Source organism: Oncorhynchus mykiss, chromosome Y (genome assembly GCF_013265735.2).
Source record: "Oncorhynchus mykiss isolate Arlee chromosome Y, USDA_OmykA_1.1, whole genome shotgun sequence".
In the NCBI taxonomy this organism is placed as follows: Eukaryota; Metazoa; Chordata; class Actinopteri; order Salmoniformes; family Salmonidae; genus Oncorhynchus; species Oncorhynchus mykiss.
The window spans coordinates 47,612,522-47,635,830 of record NC_048593.1 but is presented as its reverse complement, the minus strand read 5'-3'; the positions used below and the strand labels follow the sequence as shown (position 1 = coordinate 47,635,830).

General features: G+C 47.1%; 1 protein-coding gene across 2 annotated transcripts in view; it reads right to left on the bottom strand.

Moving 5' to 3' along the window:
* Nucleotides 1–861: 861 nt before the first annotated feature.
* Nucleotides 862–23,309, bottom strand: part of LOC110510300 (dixin) — a 63,208-nt gene continuing 40,760 nt past the window's right edge. The window contains exons 12-20 of one of the 2 annotated variants that reach the window (XM_036967767.1): nt 15,771–15,824; nt 15,351–15,422; nt 15,137–15,247; nt 8,382–8,528; nt 7,825–7,891; nt 2,593–2,701; nt 2,248–2,356; nt 1,265–1,344; nt 862–1,190 (exon numbers count right to left, since the gene is read on the bottom strand). In XM_036967767.1, coding sequence (XP_036823662.1) covers nt 1,169–1,190; nt 1,265–1,344; nt 2,248–2,356; nt 2,593–2,701; nt 7,825–7,891; nt 8,382–8,528; nt 15,137–15,247; nt 15,351–15,422; nt 15,771–15,824 — 771 coding nt within the window. In that variant the 3' untranslated portion in view covers nt 862–1,168. The remainder of the gene's footprint in view (nt 1,191–1,264; nt 1,345–2,247; nt 2,357–2,592; nt 2,702–7,824; nt 7,892–8,381; nt 8,529–15,136; nt 15,248–15,350; nt 15,423–15,770; nt 15,825–23,309) is intronic. The other variant, XM_036967768.1, reaches the window with a different exon arrangement.

Sequence of the window (23,309 nt, the reverse complement as noted above, 5' to 3'; positions counted from 1 at the left end):
CCAGCCAAACTGAGCAAACGGGGGAGGAGGGTCTTGGTCAGCGAGGTTACCAAGAACCCGATGGTCACTGACAGAGCTTGTCTGTAGAAATGGAATAATCTTTCAGAAGGATAAACATCTCTGCAGCAGTCCACCAATCAGGCCTTTATGGTAGACTGGCCAGATGAAAGCCACTCCTCAGTAAAAGGCACATGACAGCCCGCTTAGAGTTTGCCAAAAGGCACCTAAAGACTCTCAGACCATGAGAAACAAGATTCTCAGGTCTGATGAAACCAAGATTGAACTGTTTGGCCTGAATGCAAAGCACCATGTCTGGAGAAAACCTGGCACCATCCCTACGGTGAAGCGTGGTGGTGGGAGCATCATGCTGTGGGGATGTTTTTCAGGACTAATCAGGATCAAGGCAAAGATGAACAAAGCAAAGTACAGAGATCCTTGATGAAAACCTGCTCCAGAGTGCTCAGGACCTCAGACTGGGGCGAAGGCTCACCATCCAACAGGACAATGACCCTAAGCACACATCCACGACAACGCAGGAGTGGCTTCGGGACAAGTCTTTGAATGTCATTGAGTGGCCCAGCCAGAGCCCAGACTTGAACCCAACATCTCTTGAGAGACCTGAAAATAGGTGTGCATCAACGCCCCCCATCCAACCTGACCGAGCTTGAGAGGATCTGCAGAGCAGAATGGGAACAACTCCCCAAATACAGTTGTGACAAGCTTGTAGCGTCATACCCAAGAAGACTTGAGGCTGTAATCGCTGCCTAAGGTGCTTCAACAAAGTACTGAGTAAAGGGTCTGAATACTTATGTAAATGTGATGTGTTTTTTTTTTAAATACATTTGCAAAAATGTCTGAAAACCAGTTTTTGCTTTGTCATTATGGGGTATTGTGTATTTAAAAAAAATCAATTTTAGAATAAGGCTGTGACGTAACAACATTTGAAAAAACTTCAACTGTAGGTCCTTTAGATCCTCAGCAGCTAGGTCCTTTAGTTCCTCAGCAGCTATGTCCTTTAGTTCCTCAGCAGCTAGGTCCTTTAGTTCCTCAGCAGCTAGGTCCTTCAGTTCCTCAGCAGCTAGGACCTTCAGTTCCTCAGCAGCTAGGTCTTCTAGTTCCTCAGCAGCTAGTTCCCTTCAGTTCCTCAGCAGCTAGGTCCTCTAGTTCCTCAGCAGCTAGGTCCTTTAATCCTGTGGAAAAGTAAAGAACAATGACAGACTGAACACTGACGGAGAAGTGTGTGTGTATGTGTTTGAGTGCGTACCTCTCCTCTCCGTTGTCCTCCTCCACCCAGGCCACTATCTTCCCCTCCCAGCCTGGAACCAACGCCTCGTCTTCAAATACCTATATATACACACACACACACACAAAATATCAAGTGTGACTGTATTGTATAGATCACCAGACCCCTCCCTCCTTCTACCCCTTCTTTCCGCCCCCTCCCCCCCCCTCCTCTCCTCCCCCTTCTCACCTCCCCCTCCTCTCCCCCCCTCCTGTCCTCTGCCCCTCCTCTCCTCCCCCGCCCCTCCTGTCCTCTACCCCTCCTCTCCTCCCCCGCCCCTCCTGTCCTCTACCCCCCCTCCTCTCCTCTCCTCCCCCGCCCCTCCTCTCCGCCCCCTCCTGTCCTCTACCCCTCCTCTCCCACCCCTCCTCTCCTCCCCTCCTCTCCGCCCCCTCCTGTCCTCTGCCCCTCCTCTCCTCCCCCGCCCCTCCTCTCCTCCTGTCTTCTACCCCTCCTCTCCTCCCACGCCCCTCCTGTCCTCTACCCCTCCTCTCCGCCCCCTCCTGTCCTCTGCCCCTCCTCTCCTCTCCCTTCTCTCCTCCACCTCCTCTCCTCCCCTCTGCCCCTCCTGTCCTCTGCCCCTCCTCTCCTCCCCCGCCCCTCCTCTCCTCCCCCTTCTCTACTCCACCTCCTCTCCTCCCCTCTGCCCCTCCTGTCCTCTGCCCCTCCTGTCCTCCCCCGCCCCTCCTCTCCTCCCCCTTCTCTACTCCACCTCCTCTCCTCCCCTCTGCCCCTCCTGTCCTCTGCCCCTCCTCTCCTCCCCCGCCCCTCCTCTCCGCCCCCCCCCCTGTCCTCTGCCCCTTCTCTCCTCTCTAGCCCCCTCCTCTCCTCCCCCTCCTTCCACCCCCTCCTGTCCTCTGCCCCTCCTCCCCCTCCTGTCCTCTGCCCCTACTCTCCTTTCCTCTCCCCTCTTCACTCCCCCTGCTCTACTCTCCCTCATCTCTCTTTTCTCCTTCCCTCCTCACCTCTTCTTTAACGGTACCAAACTCGGGGTCGAGGGCTTTGAAGTGGAATCTGTAGTTGTCATCTCTGTCTACTGCAGTCTTCACATCTCTCAGAGTGACTTTCCCCAACCTAACACACATCAAATGTTTCCAATAATCTTCTCACCCGGACTATGCACCCTACATGATCATCCTGACTCTTGACATTTTATAGTTCCTCCGTTGCACATGATCCTGTCATTGCTTTTGTTTAATACATCTCTACATACAAATAAATACGTTGGCTGAATGTGAATAGTCTCCAGTGCCTTCAGAAAGTATTCATACCCCTTGACTTATGATTAGAAGTTAGGTAAACACACGTACCTCTTGTTGATGTGGATCATGCAGGGTGTGTGTGAGTGGTCTGTAAAGTAGAGGACCTTAGTGGAACCACACGAGCTCAGCAATGGACTACTGTAGGAGTGGGCCATCTCTGAAACACACACACACACCATCAGAAAAAGGGGACATTTCATGTGTGTGGCTGACTTGACTTTTTGTCAAGCAACACATGCCAGGGAAGGCCTGCGGAGACCCCCTTGTGCACTCAACGACCGTGTACAATACAGTGGTACCTCCTTCAAAAATTGCGTCAACAGAGAAGTATTTTTTTGGGTGATTTTAAATATTAACCGGCTATCATCAAGCTGCCCACTCAGGAAAAAACTGCAAACTGTAACCACAGCCTGTAAACTGGTTCAGGTTGTCAGTCAACCTACCAGGGTAGTTACAAACAGCACAGGAATGAAATCATTAACATGTATTGGTCACATCTTAATTAATGCTTCAGATATTTGCTTTAAAGCAGTATCCAGATCCATAGGATGTAGTGATCACAATATAGTAGCCATATCTAGGAAAACCTACGTTCCAAACGCTGGGCCTGATATAGTGAATAAGAGGTCATACAATACGTTTTGTAGTGATTCATATGTTGATGATGTAAAGAATGTTTGCTGCTCTGTGGTGAGTAATGAGGAGCAACCAGACGCTGCACTTGAAACTACTATTCCAGTTACTAATAAGACATTAAGAAAATGACTGTAAAAACTGTTAAATCCCCTTGGATTGACGAGGAATTGATAAATTGTATTGTTGAGAGGGATGAGGCAAAAGGAATGGCAAATACGTCTTGCTGCACAACTGATTGGCAAGCATATTGTAAATTGCGAAATCATGTGACTAAACAAAATAAAAAGAAACAAACTACACTATGAAACAAATAAATTATATAAAGAATGATAGTAAAAATGGCAACTTACATTTTTGGGAAAAAAGCCAACTCGGCTCCTTCATTTATTGAATCAGATGGCTCATTCATCACAAAGCCCACTGATATTGCAAACTACTTTAATTACTTTTTCATTGGCAAGATAAGCAAACTTAGGGATGACATGCCAGCAACAAACACTGACATTACACATCCAAGTTTTTCAGACCAAATCATGAAAGACAAGAATGTACTTTTGAATTCTGTAAAGTCAGTGTGGAAGAGGTGAAAACATTATTGTTGTCTATCAACAATGACAAGCCACCAGGGTCTGACAATCTGGATGGAAAATTACTGAGGATAATAGCAGACGAAATTGACACTCCTATTTGCCACATCTTCAATTTATGCCTACTAGAGTGTGCCCTCAGGCCTGGAGGGAAGCTAAAGTCATTCTGCTACCCAAGAATAGTAAAGCTCCTTTACTGGCTCAAATAGCCAACCAATCAGCCTGTTACCAACACAAAAAAATGTGTTTGACTAGATACAATGCTATTTTACAGTAAACAAATTGACAACAGACTTTCAGCATGCTTATAGGGAAGGACACTCAACAAGCACAGCACTTACACAAATGACTGATGATTGGCTGAGAGAAATTGATGATAAAATGATTGTGGGTGCTGTCTTGTTAGACTTCAGTGTGGCTTTTGACATTATTGATCATAGTCTGCTGCTGGAAAAACGTATGTGTTATGGCTTTACACCTCCTGCTATAATGTGGATAAAGAGTTACTTGTCTAACAGAACACAGATGGTGTTCTCTAATGGAATCCTATCAAATATAATCCAGTTAGAATCAGGAATTCCCCAGGGCAGCTGTTTAGGCCCCTTGCTTTTTTGAATCTTTACTAACGACATGCCTCTGACTTTGAGTAAAGCCAGAGTGTCTATGTATGTGGATGATTCAACACTATACACGTCAGCGACTACAGCAACTGAAATGACTGCAACACTCAACAAAGTGCTGCAGTTAGTTTCAGTGGGTGGCACAGATAAAGTTATCCCTAAATATTTCTAAAACTAAAAGCATTGTATATGGAACAAAACACTCACTAAACGCAAAACCTCAACTAAATCTTGTAATAAATAATGGGGAAATTGGGCAAGTTGAGATGACTAAATGGCTTGGAGTAATCCTAGATTGTAAACTGTCCTGGTCAAAACACATTGATGCAGTAGTAGCTAAGATGGGGAGAAGTCTGTCCATAATAAAGCACTGCTCTATCTTCTTAACAACACGATCAACAAGGCAGGTCCTACAGGCCCTAGTTTTGTTGCACCTTGACTACTGTTCAGTCGTGTGGTCAGGTGCCACAAAAAAGGACTTAGGGAAAATGCAATTGGCTCAGAAAAGGGCAGCATGGCTGGCCCTTGGATGTACACAGAGAGCTAACATTAATAATATGCATGTCAATCTCTCCTGGCTGAAAGTGGAGGAGAGATTGAATTCATCACTACTTTTATTTGTGAGAGGTGTTGAATGTTGAATGCACCAAACTGTCTGTCTACACTACTGGCACACAGCTCGGACACCCATGCATACCCCACAAGACATAAGAGGTCTCTTCACAATCCCCAAGTCCAGAACAGACTATGGGAGGCACACAGTACTACATAGAGCCATGACTACATGGAAGAGTGATCAGATTAATTGCAATTCATTGTAAAGTCCCATTTGCCATGCAAATTAACTGAATCCCAATAAAACATTTCTACTGCATTTCAGACCTGCAACAAAAGGATCAGCTGACATCATGTCAGTGATTCTCTCATTAACACAGGTGTCGGTGTTGACGAGGACAAGGCTGGAGATCACTCTGTCATGCTGATTGAGTTCGAATAACAGACTGGAATTTTAATTTTTCTACCTCTGTCAACCATGGTTAACTGCAAGGAAACATGTGCCATCATCATTGCTTTGCACAAAAAGGGCTTCACAGGCAAGGATATTGCTGCCAATAAGATTGCACCTAAATCAACCATTTATCGGATCATCAAGAACTTCAAGGAGAGCGGTTCAATTGTTGTGAAGAAGGCTTCAGGGTGCCCAAGAAAGTCCAGCAAGTGCCAGGACCGTCTCCTAAAGTTGATTCAGCTGCAGGATCGGGGCACCACCAGTACAGAGCTGCTCAGGAATGGCAGCAGGCAGGTGTGAGTGCATCTACACGCACAGTGAGGCAAAGACTTTTGGAGGATGGCCTGGTGTCAAGAAGGGCAGCAAAGAAGCCACTTCTCTCCAGGAAAAACATTAGAGACAGACTGATATTCTGAAAAGGGTATAGGGATTGGACTGCTGAGGACTGGGGTAAAGTCATTTTCTCTGATGAATCACCACTTTATTTTAAGAATGTGAAATGTCAGAATAATAGTAGAGAGGATTATTTATTTCAGCTTTAATTTTCATTACATTCCCAGTGGATCAGAAGTTTACATACACTCAATTAGTATTTGGTAGCATTGCCTTTAAATTGTTTAACTTGGATCAAATGTTTTGGGAAGCCTTCCACAAACTTCCCACAATAACTTGGGTGCATTTTGGCACATTCCTCCTGACAGAGCTGCTGTAACTGAGTCAGGTTTGTAGGCCGCACACGTTTTTTCAGTTCTGCCCACAAATGTTCTATGGGATTGAGTTCAGGGCTTTGTGGCCACTCCAATACCTTGACTTTGTTGTCCTTAAGGCATTTTGCAACAACTTTGCCTTCCTCATGATGCCATCTATTTTGTGAAGTGCACCAGTCCTGCAGGAAAGCACCCCCACAACATGATGCTGCCACCCCCGTTCTTCACGGTTGGGATGGTGTTCTTCGGCTTGCAAGCCTCCCTCTTTTTCCTCCAAATGATGGTCATTATGGGCAAAAAGTTATATTTTTGTTTCATCAGACCAGAGGAAATTTCTCCAAAAGTATGATCTTTGTCCCTATGTGCAGTTGCAAACCGTAGTCTGCTTTTTTATGGTGGTTTTGGAGCAGTGGCTTCTTCCCTGTGTAACGGATGTTTAGTTAGTTAGCGGTGACGTCACTTGCTCTGAGACCTTGAAGTTTTAGTTCCCCTTGCTCTGCAAGAGCCGCGGCTTTTGTGGAGTGATGGGTAACGATGCTTCGTGGGTGACTGTTGTTGATGTGTGCAGAGGGTCCCTGGTTCGCGCCCGGGTATGGGCGAGGGGACGGTCTGAAGTTATACTGTTACACTTGCTGAGCGGCCTTTCAGGTTATGTCAATATAGGACTCATTTTACTATGGATATAGATACTTTTGTACCTGTTTCGTCAAGCATGTACACATGGTCGTTTGCTGTTGTTCTGGGAACCCAGACTTGTGGGGGCCTACAATTTCTTTTCTGAGGTCTTGCCTGATTTATTTTGATTTTCCCATTATGTCAAGCAAAGAGGCACTGAGTTTGAAGGTCGGCCTTGAAATACATCCACAGGTCCACCTCCAATTGACTCAGTCAGCCTATCAGAAGCTTCTAAAGCCATGACATCATTTTCTGGAATTTTCCAAGCTGTTTAAAGGCACAGTCAACTTAGTGTATGTAAACTTCTGACCCACTGGAATTGTGATCCAGTGAATTATAAGTGAAATAATCTGCCTGTAAACAATTGTTGGAAAAATAATTTGTGTCATGGACAAAGTAGAGGTCCTAACTGACTTGCCAAAACTATAGTTTGTTAACAAGAAGTTTGTGGAATGGTTGAAAAACGAGTTTTACTGAGTCCAACCTCAGGGTATGTGAACTTCTGACTTCAACTGTATACATAAGGTATAATATAGATAATATATGTTATAACTATTTTTGAGAAAAAGCGGCTTCATCCAATTTTTTTATTTTTAGTAAGTAGACATGGCCTTGATATACTGTAAGTCACATGGTAGACTATTTTTGATATTATAAACAGTGAATGGTTGTTGTTCTTCAGGAAGAAGATAAGCCCTATAGGCGGGTTTAAACGAGTTCCCCAATCCCTTTCTATAGTCATGTTACAAAGTGTTATTTCATTGAAACTACCAAATGTTGGCCTTTAACCATCCGAATATTTTCATTTACTGTCCATACGAACAAATATATTCTCATTCTCATGTCAACGTTCCCGTAATTTTTTATAGACAAAGAAGAGCTATCAAGGTGTGAAATAATATTAAGATGAACTACTTAATTATTTTTATTAAGTTTCCCACGGAGCCACCACCAATGTGTCGCTCACGAATGGACGAAAGAGTTTGCCTCTGCTGCAGCATTCGCTGTAAAATATAATGCGTTGTGGCATCGGTGTGTGATCTTACTGCTTGGAGGCCAGGAGTCGTGCTGGTTGTGTGTGGCTCTGTTGCATCCTGAAGACTTCCCCTTCCCCTAAGGAACACAACACACGACAGTCAAGGGATTTCTAATAGCACAAGTTGAAAGAGAGAGTCTGTGTACCTGGTGGGTCTGTGTACCTGGTGGGTCTGTGTACTTGGTGGATACCTGGTGGGTCTGTGTACCTGGTGGGTCTGTGTACCTGGTGTGTACCTGGTGGGTCTGTGTACCTGGTGGGTCTGTGTACCTGGTGTGTACCTGGGAGCGTCTGTGTACCTAGTGGGTCTGTGTACCTGGTGTGTACCTGGTGGGTCTGTGTACTTGGTGGGTCTGTGTACCTGTACCTGGTGTGTACCTGGTGGGTCTGTGTACCTGGTGTGTACCTGGGTGCGTCTGTGTACCTAGTGGGTCTGTGTTCCTGGGTGCGTCTGTGTACCTGGTGGGTCTGTGTACCTGGTGGGTCTGTGTACCTAGTGTGTACCTGGGTGCGTCTGTGTACCTAGTGGGTCTGTGTACCTGGTGTGTACCTGGTGGATCTGTGTACCTGTACCTGGTGTGTGTGTGTCAGTCTGTCGGTCAGTGATGTGATGCCCTGCTCCAGTGTATCCAGAGTGTGGTGTTGAGGATCCTGCTCTCGGAACACTCCTCTCAGACTCCTCAACGCTGACCGCACCAGCTGCAGCTCCTCAGCCTACACACACACACACACACACACACACACACACACACACACACACAAACACACACAGTATATGTACACTGAACAAAAAAATATATACAACATGCAACATTTTCAAAGATTTTACTGAGTTACAGTTCATATAAGGAAACCAGAGGATTGAAATAAATTGATTAGGCCCTAATCTATGGATTTTAAAAGTAAGGGCGTGAAACCAGTCAGTATCTGGTGTGACCACCATTTGCCTCATGCAGCGCGACACATCTCCTTCACATAGAGTTGATCAGGCTGTTGATTGTGGTCTGTGGAATGTTCCCACTCCTCTTCAAATGACTGTGTGAAGTTGCTGGATATTGGTGGGAACTGGAACACTCTGTCGTACAAGTCAATCCAGAGCATCCCAAACATGCTCAATGGGTGACATGTCTGGTGAGTATAAAGGCCATGTAAGAACTGGGACATTTTCAGCTTCCGGGAATTGTGTACAGATCCTTCCGGCAGGGGGCCGGGCATTATCATGCTGAAACATGAGGTGATGGTGGTAGATGAATGGCACGACAATGGGCCTCAGGATCTTGTCACGGTATCTCTGTGCATTCAAATGTATTTTCTATGGTAGAGTAGGTCAGGGCGTGACTAGGGGTTTAGTCTAGTTTATATGTTCTATGTGGGGTTCTAGTTTGTTTTTTCTATGTTGGTGTTTTAGTATGATTCCCAATTAGAGGCAGCTGTTAATCGTTGTCTCTAATTGGGGATCATATTTAAGTAGTTATTTTTCCCACTGGTGTTTGTGGGATATTGTTTTGAGCGAGTGTACATAGCACCTCTGTAGTCACGGTTCATTGTTTGTTTCATTCTTTCTTTGTTTTGTGCGTTTCACTAAATAAATATGTGGAAACCATATCGCGCTGCACCTTGGTCCGATCATTATTACGACGAACGTGACACATCGGGAGTCTCATCTTTCCACAGAGGGGTCATAATGAGCTGAAATAAAAGATCCCACATTTTTCTACACGAACAAAAAGCTTATTATTCTCCAATTTTGTGCACAAATTTATTAGTGAGCATTTCTCCTTTGCCAAGATAATCCATCCCCCTGACAGGTGTGGCATATCAAGAAGCTGATTAAACAGGATGATCATTACACAGGTGTACCTTGTGCTGTGGACAATAAAAGGCCACTTTAAAATGTGCATTTTTGTCACACAACGCCACAAATTTCTCAAGTTTTGAGGGAGCGTGCAATTGGCATGCTGACAGCAGGAATTTCCCTCAGAGCTGTTGCCAGAGAAGTTAATCTCTCTACCATAAGCTGCCTCCAACGTCGTTTTAGAGAATTTGGCAGTACGTCCAACCGGCCTCACAACCACAGACCTTGTGTAACCAGGCCAGCCCAGGACCTCCACATCCGGCTTCTTCACCTGCGGGATCGTCTGAGACCAGCCACTGAGACAGCTGATGAAACTGAGGAGTATTTCTGGGAAAGTTGGTATCTGGTAATTGACAGATGCAGGGAAAGGAGCATCACTTTATCAAATCCTCCTTCAGAGTCACATGCAGGTGAATCATTGTGATTTCTATATAGTATCAGAAAGAGCATGGATGAATGGGCGATAGAAACTGATAATTGTGACTTCATGAACTAAATGATGAGGAGGGCGAAGAGTGATTGAATCTAGAACAATAGTGTAATGATGAATGAAGAATTGTGGGTGTTGTGGGCGGTATAATTCTGTTATTTTGAAAGGTTGGAAATGGTAGATAATTTCTCCTCAGAGTGTCAAATCAGACACTGAGTACAACATATGTGTAGTTCACAATGGCAAACCAAACGAATGGAGGCACTGACAAAATTGCAAATGCTGCAGAATTTAGATGAGTTGGAGTCGGATGGAGGATCAGATAGTGAGCTTGAAATCAATGTTGCTGATGAAGAGTTTTCTGATTCTGATGTTGACTTCAAGCCTCCAATGCCTGAGCCGGTGAGACAGGAGTCTGGGAGGGATGGCACAGTGAGACAAAAGTCTGGCAGGGATGGCACAGTGAGACAGGAGTCTGGAAGAGATGGCACAGTGAGACAGGAGTCTGGGAGGGACGGCACGGTGAGACAGGAGTCCAGTGGGAATGACACAGTGAGACAGGAGTCTGGAAGAGATGGCACAGTGAGACAGGAGTCTGGGAGGGATGGCACAGTGAGACAGGAGTCTGGGAGGGAAGGCACGGTGAGCAAGGAGTCTGGGAGGGACGGCACGGTGAGACAGGAGTCTGGGAGGGACGGTACGGTGAGACAGGAGACTGGGAGGGACGGCACGGTGAAACAGGAGTCCGGTGGGAATGACACAGTGAGACAGGAGTCTGGGAGAGATGGCACGGTGAGACATGAGTCTGGGAGGGATGGCATGGTGAGACAGGAGTCTGGCAGGGATGGCATGGTGAGACAGGAGTCTGGGGGGGATGGGATGGTGAGACAGGAGTCTGGGAGAGATGGCACGGTGAGACAGGAGTCTGAGAGGGATGGCATGGTGAGACAGGAGTCTGGGAGGGACGGTTTGGGTAGAGACGAGTTTATGTGACATGCAGATATTCCAGCACATCAGAGATTGTTGCTCACAGAAAAGGAAACAGTACGTGAGACATGTCTATGGATGATCTCTAAGCATTTATTGCACTCTTGTATGTCCGCGGGGCGTACGATGGAAAGAGCATGGATGTGGAGTCATTTTGGTCTGATGTCCGCGGGGCGTACGATGGAAAGAGCATGGATGTGGAGTCATTTTGGTCTGATGTCCGCGGGGCGTACGGTGGAAAGAGCATGGATGTGGAGTCATTTTGGTCTGATGTCCGCGGGGCGTACGATGGAAAGAGCATGGATGTGGAGTCATTTTGGTCTGATGTCCGCGGGGCGTACGATGGAAAGAGCATGGATGTGGAGTCATTTTGGGGAGGACTTTTCCGAGAGACCATGCCGCGCAATTGCTTCATAGAGATTATGCACACGAAACAAGGCCCATGAAAACTATGTGCAGTGCAACCGATTTTGTTTGTGGGGGTTCCTCACACAAAGCCCCGAAGATGTGTGCTGACCATGGACCCAAAGCATAAAGAGAAGACTAGAATGATTAATGCGTAAAGGCACGCTTCTAGGTCTACAATTGTAGATTTTTTTTTTTACCATTCAAGACGATGGCCTTTTCTCCCCATTGAAATATTGTTATAGTTCAAAAAGTAGAAATGATATCAACAAATATTTTCTCTAGCAATGTAAGTTGGGGCAGTCTGGACATTTGGAAGTTGGTTTCATTTTAATAAATAGCTTATTAAATAGTTTATATTCGAGAGTGGGCAGAATGAATAGACTAATAATAAGACTATGGAAGAAATCTAGAGTGGTGCTTTGCCTTCAGCAAGTGCACCTAACTAGAAAGGTATGTGTGCTTGCTAGCTTGTTTTAAAGTATTTATGGCTTTGAATTCAGTTATAGTAGTGGTAGTGTCTGCAGTAGTAATGGTGGTGACTAGTTTTTTCAGTGTGTAGATGAAATAATTAAAATGTATTGATTAGGATAGGGTAGCTTGAATATGTGAAAGTGGCCTTGGTGTATAGCTTGAACGGTTCAAGAGTTACAATTATTATTGGTGAGTATTATATATGCAAATGTATGCACATTTAAGTAGTTATAATTTTAGTTGTGGTCAGTAGTTTTATGCTTGTGGTCATTAGTTGTGTGGTTCAGTATTTGTGGTCAGTAGTGTTGGTAAGTATGTGTGTGGTTCAGTAGTGGTGTGGTTGTGGTCAGTAGATGTAGTCAGTAGTTATGTGGTTGTGGTCAGTAGTTTTGGTATGTAGGTGTGTGGTTCAGTATTTGTGGTCAGTAGTTCTATGGTTGTGGTCAGTAGCTAGTTGTGGTCAGTAGTGGTCAGTCGTTTTGATCAGTAGTTTTGTGGTTAATTAGTTGTGATCAGTTAGTTGTGTGGATGTTATCCGTAGTAGTGGTCAGCAGTTATGTTCAGTAGTTTTGTGGTTGTGGTCAGTAGCTGTGTGGTTGTGGTCAGTTGCTGTGGTCAGTTGCTGTGGTCAGTAGTTGTGGACAGTAGTGGCCAGTAGTTTTGTGTTTGTGGTCATAAGTTGTGTGGTTCAGTAGTTGTGTGGTTGTGGTCGGTTGTTTTGGTCAGTATATTTGGTCAGAAGTTGTGTGGTTCATTTGTTGTGGTCAGTAGTTGTCAGTAGTTTTGGTAAGTAGTTGTGTGGTTCAGTAGTTGTGTGGTTTTGATCAGAACTTTTGGTAAGTAGTTGTGTGGTTTATTAATTGTGGTAAGTCATTGTAGTTGTAGTCAGTAGTTTTGTGGTTGTGATAATTAGTTGTGTGGTTCAGTAGTTGTGGGCAGTTGTGGTCAGTAGCTAGTTATGGTCAGTAGTTGTAGTCAGTAGTTGTGGTCAGTAGATGTGGTCAGTAGTTGGGTGGTTGAGGTTCAGTAGTTGTGGTCAATATTTGTGTCGTTGTGGTCAGTGGTTGTGGTCAGTAGCTAGTTGTGGTCAGTATTTGTGTCATTGTGGTCAGTAGCTAGATATGGTCAGTAGTTTTGTGGTTGTGATCAGTAGTTGTGGTCAGTAGCTATTTATGGTCAGTAGTTATAGTCAGTAGTTGTGGTCAGTAGCTATTTATGGTTAGTAGTTGTGGTCAGTAGCTATTTATGGTCAGTAGTTGTGGTCAGTCGCTAGTTATGGTCAGTGGTTGTGGTCATTAGCTAGTTATGGTCAGTGGTTGTGGTCAGTAGCTATTTATGGTCAGTGGTTGTGGTCATTAGCTAGTTATGGTCAGCGGTTGTGGTCATTAGCTAGTTATCGTCAGTGGTTGTGGTCAATATTTATGTCATTGTGGTCAGTAGTAGTGGTCAGTAGCTTGTTGTGGTCAGTATTTGTGTCGTTGTGGTCAGTAGCTAGTTGTGGTCAGTCGATAGTTGTTGTCAGTATTCGTGTTGTTGTGGTCAATAGTTGTGTCAATGTGGTCAGTAGCTAGTTGTGGTCAGTCTGTGTCGTTGTGGTCAGTAGGTGTGGTCGCTAGATGTGGTCAGTAGCTAGTTGTTGTCAGTAGTCGTTGTAGCTCAATGTGGTCAGTAGCTAGTTGTGGTCAGTATTCGTGTCGTTGTGGTCAGTAGTTGTGGTCACTAGATGTGGTCAGTAGCTAGTTGTGGTCAGTAGTTTTGTGGTTGTGATCAGTAGTTGTGGTTCAGTAGTTGTGTCGCTGTGGTCAGTAGTTGTGTGGTTGTGGTCAGTAGTTGTGGTCAGTGTCTAAATTAAAGTTGTTGCGTGTGAAAACTGAAAGATGAGAAGTGATCGGGTGAAATATGAAGCGGGTGAATGGAGACAGCTTCGCTCTACCCAATCAAAGCAGCAAGATCAACATACAGCCAGCCCTTCTCCATTTGTGCTATATAAATACTGCACTATGATCCACAAAACGTATTTTCTAGATTCATGATAGTGTTGTTAGACAAAGCAAGGAAAGTGAACTTTAAATGTGATGTACAGTAGATTCATTGAAATTTGCAGCTGTTGTTGGTAAGTAATGAATCTGCTGACTTCTGACATGACTTACTGCATATTTAATGAAAGCAGTTGATGGGTTACTAAAACAGCTCTACCTCACATTTGAAAAACAGAGAAGTAAATGAACATTTCATACGCTATAAGTTTTTCTCTGACTTGCTGGGGGAGTGGTCAAAACGGCAGTTGTTTTGAAAAAGTGCCGGGAAAATATGTTAATGTGGTTACTACAACTGCTGCGTCATTAGATTGCTAACATATTTTATGTTAATGCAGTTACTACAACTGCTGTATCATTAAATTGTTCCGACAACAGATTTCAGTAGTAGAGAAGTAGGCGGAAATGTCATACCATCTAACTTTTTGGGAAAGTGGTAAAAATGTCAGATTATAAAAAGTTCCCGAAAATGTTGTTGATGCGGTTACTAAAACAGCTATAACGTTGGATCGGTACCAGATAATAATTTGAATTGCAAGGAAGTAGACCAAGTTATCATATCATCTAACTTGTCTAAATTGTTGGAAAAGTGGTGAAAGTTGCTGATTTGTGTCAAAAGTTGCATTGTTGCATTTACAGTCAATGGAATGTTGGAAGAGATGACATCACAATGGGACCTTTAGAATGTTGAGGAAATGCCATGAAATGGACGGAGGACGCAAAGTTTAACAGTTTAAAAAGTAGACAAGATATGAAAATGTCAATCCAGACCAGTTTACACAAATATAAAAGTCTGAACTGCGTTTCCAGCTTAAAAGTGTAATAGGAGTTCAGTGCTGAAGAAGAAGAATTATGTCCAAGTTTTTCTACTTCCATAAAACTGGCAGCAGTGTTCCCAATGTTTTTTCTGTGAGAATCACTATTGGCTTTTCGCTAGAAGGCACTAGATCGGGGATCGGCAACTGACGGCCCCTTTTGTAGGCCCCCAGATCAATCAAATCTATTATTGGCCTCTTTATTTTTGCCATTGAAGGCAGCTTAAAAAAACCCTCAGTGGCTAAACTCTCCAAGGTAGCCTCAAAAGTAGCTGCATTTGTTGCTAGGCTCTTTTCTAAATAAAAGCCAGTAGACTTACCCCAGAGGGAAGGGGTGTGGCCGTGAGGTGGGGCGGGGCCTGGTCACCATGACGACTCATCATCTCCTGCAACATGTTGTCTTTACACTCCAGCTCTCTCTGCAAGCCAGCCTGTACACACATATGCAAACACACATGATGTATATGTAAAACTGAAAAAAAGAACAAAGATCTGTGGTGTGGTGTCTGTCTGTCTGTGTGTCTGTGGTACTACCTTCTGTAGCTGGCCCTCCTCCAGTTTGTGTTTGTGCTGCTGCAGCAGTCGGTCCTTCTGTCCAAGTTCCTTCTACATACAGACACACACACACATAAATGGAACATCCTGCTCCCCTGTACAGTTCCAGACTGAAGACAGGCAGAGAGAGAGAACCTACTCACTCCCCTGTACAGTTCCAGACTGTAGACATCAGAGAAAGAGAACCTACTCCCCTGTACAGTTTCAGAGTGTAGACCTCAGAGAGAGAGAGAACCTACTCCCCTGTACAGTTCCAGACTGTAGACCTCAGAGAGAGATAGAACCTACTCCCCTATACAGTTCCAGACTGTAGACCTCAGAGAGAGAGAGATCCTACTCCTCTGTACAGTCCCAGACTGAGAACCTCAGAGAGAGAGAGAGAGAGGATGTGTGTCTTACCTTGCACTCACTCAGCAACCTGCTCCTCTCATCCAACTTCCTCTGTAGCTCCGCCTATGACACAACCGACTGGGTCAATATGGATGGGAGTGTGTGTGTGTGTGTGTGTGTAGAAGGAACTTAATAGCTACTGCGGTGAGACAGGTAGTCCCACTATCAGTGTATTGTCAGACCTCCTCGTTGACCTGATAGCCAGAACACATCCATTAACATTCTTGTGTAAGAGGAAGTTGGTTTGATGTTGATGATGGTTGGGAAGTAACGGATTACATGTCATCTGATTACCAAAAAACGGTAACCAGTTACATTAACAGCTAAAATATTGTAATCAAGTTAACGTTTATTTGCCACGTTCACAGGATACAGCAGGTGTAAAACAGTACAGTGACATTGTTACCTTGAGACCTCTTTCCCACAATGCAGTGATAATAAACACAGATAATAATAGAAAATAGAAGGAAACATTTAATTAAAATAAAAAACAAGAACTACAACGCGAATTTGAAACATAGGAATGCAAGTATATATAGGTCAAGGTATTTGTCGTCTGAAGAAGAGGAATCATCGGACCAAAGCGCAGCTTGGTAAGTGTTCATGCTTTCTTTATTAAAACTGAACACGATAACAAAATAACAAAGGGAATAACCAAAACAGTCCTGAAAGGTGCAAAACACTAAACAGAAATTAACTACCCACACAAAACCATGTGGGGAAAAGCTACTTAAGTATGGTTCCCAATCAGAGACAATGATAGACAGCTGTCCCTGATTGAGAACCATACCCGGTGAAAACAAAGAAATACAACACCCTCACCAAACCAAAATAGAGACATAAAAAACTCTAAGGTCAGGGTGTGACAGTACCCCCCCCCCCCCCCCCCCCCCCCCCCCCCAATGGTGCGGACTCCAAAACCTGAACCTATAGGGGATACTCTGGGTGGGCATTTCTCCACGGTGGCGGCTCTGGTGAGGGACGTAGACCCCGCTCCACCTCTGGCTTGGCCCACTTAGGTGGCGCCTCTAGAGCGAGAACCCTCGCCGCCGACCCCGGACCCTTGTAGAGAGCTCCGGACTGAAGGGACCCTCGTGGTAAGCTCCGGACTGAAGGGACCCTCGTGGTAAGCTCCGGACTGAAGGGCGCCTCTGGAAGCTCCGGACTGAAGGGACCCTCGTGGTAAGCTCCGGACTGAAGGGCGCCTCTGGAAGCTCCGGACTGGAGGGCGCCTCTGGAAGCTCCGGACTGGAGGGCGCCTCTGGAAGCTCCGGACTGGAGGGCGCCTCTGGAAGCTCCGGACTGGAGGGCGCCTCTGGAAGCTCCGGACTGGAGGGCGCCTCTGGAAGCTCCGGACTGGAGGGCGCCTCTGGAAGCTCCGGACTGGAGGGCGCCTCTGGAAGCTCCGGACTGGAGGGCGCCTCTGGAAGCTCCGGACTGGAGGGCGCCTCTGGAAGCTCCGGACTGGAGGGCGCCTCTGGAAGCTCCGGACTGGAGGGCGCCTCTGGAAGCTCCGGACTGGAGGGCGCCTCTGGAAGCTCCGGACTGGAGGGCGCCTCTGGAAGCTCCGGACTGGAGGGCGCCTCTGGAAGCTCCGGACTGGAGGGCGCCTCTGGAAGCTCCGGACTGGAGGGCGCCTCTGGAAGCTCCGGACTGGAGGGCGCCTCTGGAAGCTCCGGACTGAAGGTTGCCTCTGGAAGCTCTGGACTGAAGGGCGCCTCTGGAAGCTCCGGACTGGAGGGTGCGGACTGGAGGGCTCCTCTGGAGGGTGCGGACTGGAGGGCTCCTCTGGAGGGTGCGGACTGGAGGGCTCCTCTGGAGGGTGCGGACTGGAGGGCGCCTCTGGAGGGTGCGGACTGGAGGGCGCCTCTGGAAGCTCTGGACTGGAGGGCGACTCTGGAGGGAGGAGACGCAGAGACAGCCTGGTGCGTGGGGCTGCTACAGGGCAGGCTGGGGAGACCTACAGGAGGCCTGGTGCGTAGAGGAGGCACCGGACGAACCGGGCTGTGGTGGAGCACTGGAGCTCTGGGGCGCAGCCTTGGCCACCACTCATCCAGGCTGGATGACCACTTTAGCCCGGCCCCTCCAGAGTGCAGGCACAGGTCGAACCGGGCTGGGGAGATACACAAGATACCTGGTTCTGGGAACAGGCACAGGACTCACCAGGCTGGGGAGACCTGACCAGTCACATGTTCGCTACGGTAAGCACGGGGAGTGGGCTCAGGTCTCCAGTCTCTGACTCTGCCACACTCCTCGTGTGCACACCCAAAAAATGTTTGAGGCTGCCTCTCGGGCTTCCTTGCCTCTCTTGACAACAAGGTAGACGAAATCAGAGCAAGGGTTGCCTTCCAGAGTGACATCAGAGATTGTAACGTTCTTCGTTTCACGGAAGCGTGGCTCACTTGAGAAACGCTATCGGAGTCGGTACAGCCACCTGGTTTCTTCACGCATCGTGCAGACAGAAACAAACATATTTCTGGTAAGAGGAGGAGCGGGGGGGTATGCCTTATGATTAACGAGTTGTGGTGTGATCATAACATACAGGAACTCAAGTCCTTTTGCTCACCTGACCTAGAATTCCTTACAATCAAATGTTGACCGCATTATCTACCAAGAGAATTCTCTTCGATTATAATCATAGCCGTATATATCCTCCCCAAGCAGACACATCGATGGCCCTGAACAAACTTTATTTGACTCTATGTAAACTGTAAACCACATATCCTGAGGCTGCATTCATTGTAGCTGGGGATTTTAACAAGGCTAATCTGAAAACAAGACTCCCTAAATGTATTAGCATACCTCCTTACATATCGATTGTGCTACAAGGGCTGGTAAAACCCTGGATCATTGTTCTGTGATGCTTACAAAGCCCTGCTCCGCCCTCCTTTCGGAAAATCTGACCATGACTCCATTTTGTTGCTCCCAGCCCATAGACAGAAACTAAAACAGGAAACGCCCATGCTCAGATCTGCTCAACGCTGGTCTGACCAATCTGATTCCACGCTTCAAGATTGCTTCAATCACGTGGATTGGGATATGTTCCGCATAGTGGCAAACAATAACATTGATGAATACGCTGATTCGGTGAGAAAGTTTATTAGCAAGTGCAATGGTGATGTTGTACCCACAGCAACTATTAAAACATTCCCCAACCAGTAACCTTGGATTGATGGCAGCATTCGTGCAAAACTGAAAGCGTGAACAACTGCTTTAAATCAGGGCAAGGGGACCGGAAACATGACCGAATATAAACAGTGTACCTATTCCCTCCGCAAGGCAATCAAACAAGCTACGCGTCAGTATAGAGACAAAGTAGAGCCAAAATTCAACGGCTCAGACACGAGAGGTACAGTGCCTTGCGAAAGTATTCGGCCCCCTTGAACTTTGCGACCTTTTGCCACATTTCAGGCTTCAAACATAAAGATATAAAACTGTATTTTTTTGTGAAAAATCAACAACAAGTGGGACACAATCATGAAGTGGAACGACTTTTATTGGATATTTCAAACTTTTTTAACAAATCAAAAACTGAAAAATTGGGCGTGCAAAATTATTCAGCCCCCTTAAGTTAATACTTTGTAGCGCCACCTTTTGCTGTGATTACAGCTGTAAGTCGCTTGGGGTATGTCTCTATCAGTTTTGCACATCGAGAGACTGAAATGTTTTCCCATTCCTCCTTGCAAAACAGCTCGAGCTCAGTGAGGTTGGATGGAGAGCATTTGTGAACAGCAGTTTTCAGTTCTTTCTGTTACGGTGAGTGAATGAGGACCCAAAAGCGAACTAACTTAAACAGAGCTTCTTTAATAACCAAACATAGGTAGGCTCAGATAGACCGGCAGATTCCGACAGGACAGGACAAGGTTATAGCAAACATGACGATAGTCTGGCTCAGGCATGAAACACAACAAACAAGAATCCGACAAGGACAGGAACAAAAACAGAGAGAGATATAGGGGACTAATCAGAGGGAAAAAGGGAACAGGTGGGAAACGGGGTGACGAGGTAGTCAGGAGGAGACAAGGAACAGCTGGGGGAAAGCGGGGGAGAAAAGGTAACCAAATACGACCAGCAGAGGGAGACAGGGTGAAAGGAAAGGACAGAAAGACACAACATGACAATACATGACAGTACCCCCCCACTCACCGAGCGCCTCCTGGCGCACTCGAGGAGGAAACCTGGCGGCAACGGAGGAAATCCTCGATCAGCGCACGGTCCAGCACGTCCCGAGAGGGAACCCAACTCCTCTCCTCAGGACCGTACCCCTCCCAATCAACGAGGTACTGGTGACCACGGCCCCGAGGACGCATGTCCAAAATCCTGCGGACCCTGTAGATGGGTGCGCCCTCGACAAGGATGGGGGGGGGGGGGGAAGACGAGCGGGGGCGCGAAGAACGGGCTTAATACAAGAGACATGGAAGACCGGGTGGACGCGACGGAGGTATCGCGGAAGAAGAAGTCGAACTGCGACAGGATTAATGACCCGAGAAATACGGAACGGAGGGTCAACTTGCGAGAAACCGTCTTAAGGGGAAGGTTCTGAGTGGAGAGCCAAACTCTCTGACCGCGACAATATCTAGGACTCTTAGTTCTACGCTTATTAGCAGCCCTCACAGTCTGCGTCCTATAACGGCAAAGTGCAGACCTGACCCTCTTCCAGGTGCGCTCGCAACGTTGGACAAAAGCCTGAGCGGAGGGGACGCTGGACTCGGCGAACTGAGATGAGAACAGCGGAGGCTGGTACCCGAGGCTACTCTGAAAAGGAGATAGCCCGGTCGCAGACGAAGGAAGCGAGTTGTGGGCGTATTCTGCCCAGGGGAGCTGTTCTGACCAAGACGCAGGGTTGCGAAAAGAAAGACTGCGTAAGATGCGACCAATAGTCTGATTGGCCCGTTCTGCTTGACCGTTAGACTGGGGGTGAAAGCCGGAAGAGAGACTGACGGAAGCCCCAATCAAACGGCAAAACTCCCTCCAAAATTGAGACGTAAATTGCGGACCTCTGTCCGAAACGACGTCTGACGGAAGGCCATGAATTCTGAAAACATTCTCGATGATGATTTGTGCCGTCTCTTTAGCAGAAGGAAGCTTAGCAAGGGGAATGAAATGAGCCGCCTTAGAGAACCTATCGACAACCGTAAGAATAACAGTCTTCCCCGCTGACGAAGGCAGTCCGGTGACAAAATCTAAGGCGATGTGAGACCACGGTCGAGAGGGAATGGGAAGCGGCCTGAGACGGCCGGCAGGAGGGGAGTTACCGGACTTAGTCTGCGCGCAGACCGAACAAGCAGCCACGAAACGACGCGTGTCATGCTCCCGGGTGGGCCACCAAAAACGCTGGCGAATGGAAGCAAGCGTACCCCGAACGCCAGGGTGGCCGGCTAACTTGGCAGAGTGAGCCCACAGAAGAACGGCCAGACGAGTAGGAACGGGAACGAAAAGAAGGTTCCTAGGACAAGCGCGCGGCGACGGAGTGTGAGTGAGCGCTTGCTTTACCTGCCTCTCAATTCCCCAGACAGTCAACCCGACAACACGCCCCTCAGGGAGAATCCCCTCGGGGTCAGTGGAGGCTACTGAAGAACTGAAGAGACGAGATAAAGCATCAGGCTTGGTGTTCTTAGAGCCCGGACGATAAGAAATCACGAACTCGAAACGAGCGAAAAACAGCGCCCAACGCGCCTGACGCGCATTAAGTCGTTTGGCAGAACGGATGTACTCAAGGTTCCTATGGTCAGTCCAAACGACAAAAGGAACGGTCGCCCCCTCCAACCACTGTCGCCATTCGCCTAGGGCTAACCGGATGGCGAGCAGTTCGCGGTTTCCCACATCATAGTTACGTTCCGACGGCGACAGGCGATGAGAAAAATACGCGCATTGGTGGACCTTGTCGTCAGAGAGGGAGCGCTGAGAAAGAATAGCTCCCACGCCCACCTCTGACGCGTCAACCTCGACAACGAACTGTCTAGAGACGTCAGGTGTAACAAGGATAGGAGCGGATGTAAAACGATTCTTGAGGAGATCAAAAGCTCCCTGGGCGGAAACGGACCACTTAAAGCACGTCTTGACAGAAGTAAGGGCTGTGAGAGGAGCTGCCACCTGACCGAAATTACGGATGAAACGACGATAGAAGTTCGCGAAGCCGAGAAAGCGCTGCAGCTCGACGCGTGACTTAGGGGCGGGCCAATCAATGACAGCTTGGACCTTAGCGGGATCCATCTTAATGCCTTCAGCGGAAATAACAGAACCGAGAAATGTGACGGAGGAGGCATGAAAAGTGCACTTCTCAGTCTTCACAAAAAGACAATTCTCTAAAAGGCGCTGGAGGACACGTCGAACGTGCTGAAGATGAATCTGGAGTGACGGTGAAAAAATCAGGATATCGTCAAGGTAAACGAAAACAAAGATGTTCAGCATGTCTCTCAGGACATCATTGACTAATGCCTGAAAGACAGCTGGAGCGTTAGCGAGGCCGAAAGGAAGAACCCGGTATTCAAAGTGCCCTAACGGAGTGTTAAACGCCGTCTTCCACTCGTCCCCCTCCCTGATGCGCACGAGATGGTAAGCGTTACGAAGGTCCAACTTAGTGAAAAACCTGGCTCCCTGCAGGATCTCGAAGGCTGAAGACATAAGAGGAAGCGGATAACGATTCTTAACTGTTATGTCATTCAGCCCTCGATAATCTATGCAGGGGCGCAGAGACCCGTCCTTCTTCTTGACAAAAAAAAACCCCGCTCCGGCGGGAGAGGAGGAGGGGACTATGGTACCGGCGTCAAGAGCTACAGACAAATAATCCTCGAGAGCCTTACGTTCGGGAGCCGACAGAGAGTATAGTCTACCCCGGGGGGGAGTGGTTCCCGGAAGGAGATCAATACTACAATCATACGACCGGTGTGGAGGAAGAGAGGTGGCCCTGGACCGACTGAACACCGTGCGCAGATCGTGATATTCCTCCGGCACCCCTGTCAAATCACCAGGCTCCTCCTGTGAAGAAGAGACAGAGGAAACAGGAGGGATAGCAGACATTAAACATTTCACATGACAAGAGACGTTCCAGGAGAGGATAGAATTACTAGACCAATTAATGGAAGGATTATGACAAACTAGCCAGGGATGGCCCAAAACAACAGGTGTAAAAGGTGAACGAAAAATCAAAAAAGAAATGGTTTCGCTATGATTACCAGAAACAGTGAGGGTTAAAGGTAGCGTCTCACGCTGAATCCTGGGGAGAGGACTACCATCCAGGGCGAACAAGGCCGTGGACTCCCTTAACTGTCTGAGAGGAATGTCATGTTCCCGAGCCCAGGTCTCGTCCATGAAACAGCCCTCCGCCCCAGAGTCTATTAAGGCACTGCAGGAAGCTGACGAACCGGTCCAGCGTAGATGGACCGACAAGGTAGTGCAGGATCTTGAAGGAGAGACAGGAGTAGTAGCGCTCACCAGTAGCCCTCCGCTTACTGATGAGCTCTGGCTTTTACTGGACATGAAGTGACAAAATGACCAGCAGAACCGCAATAGAGACAGAGGCGGTTGGTGATTCTCCGTTCCCTCTCC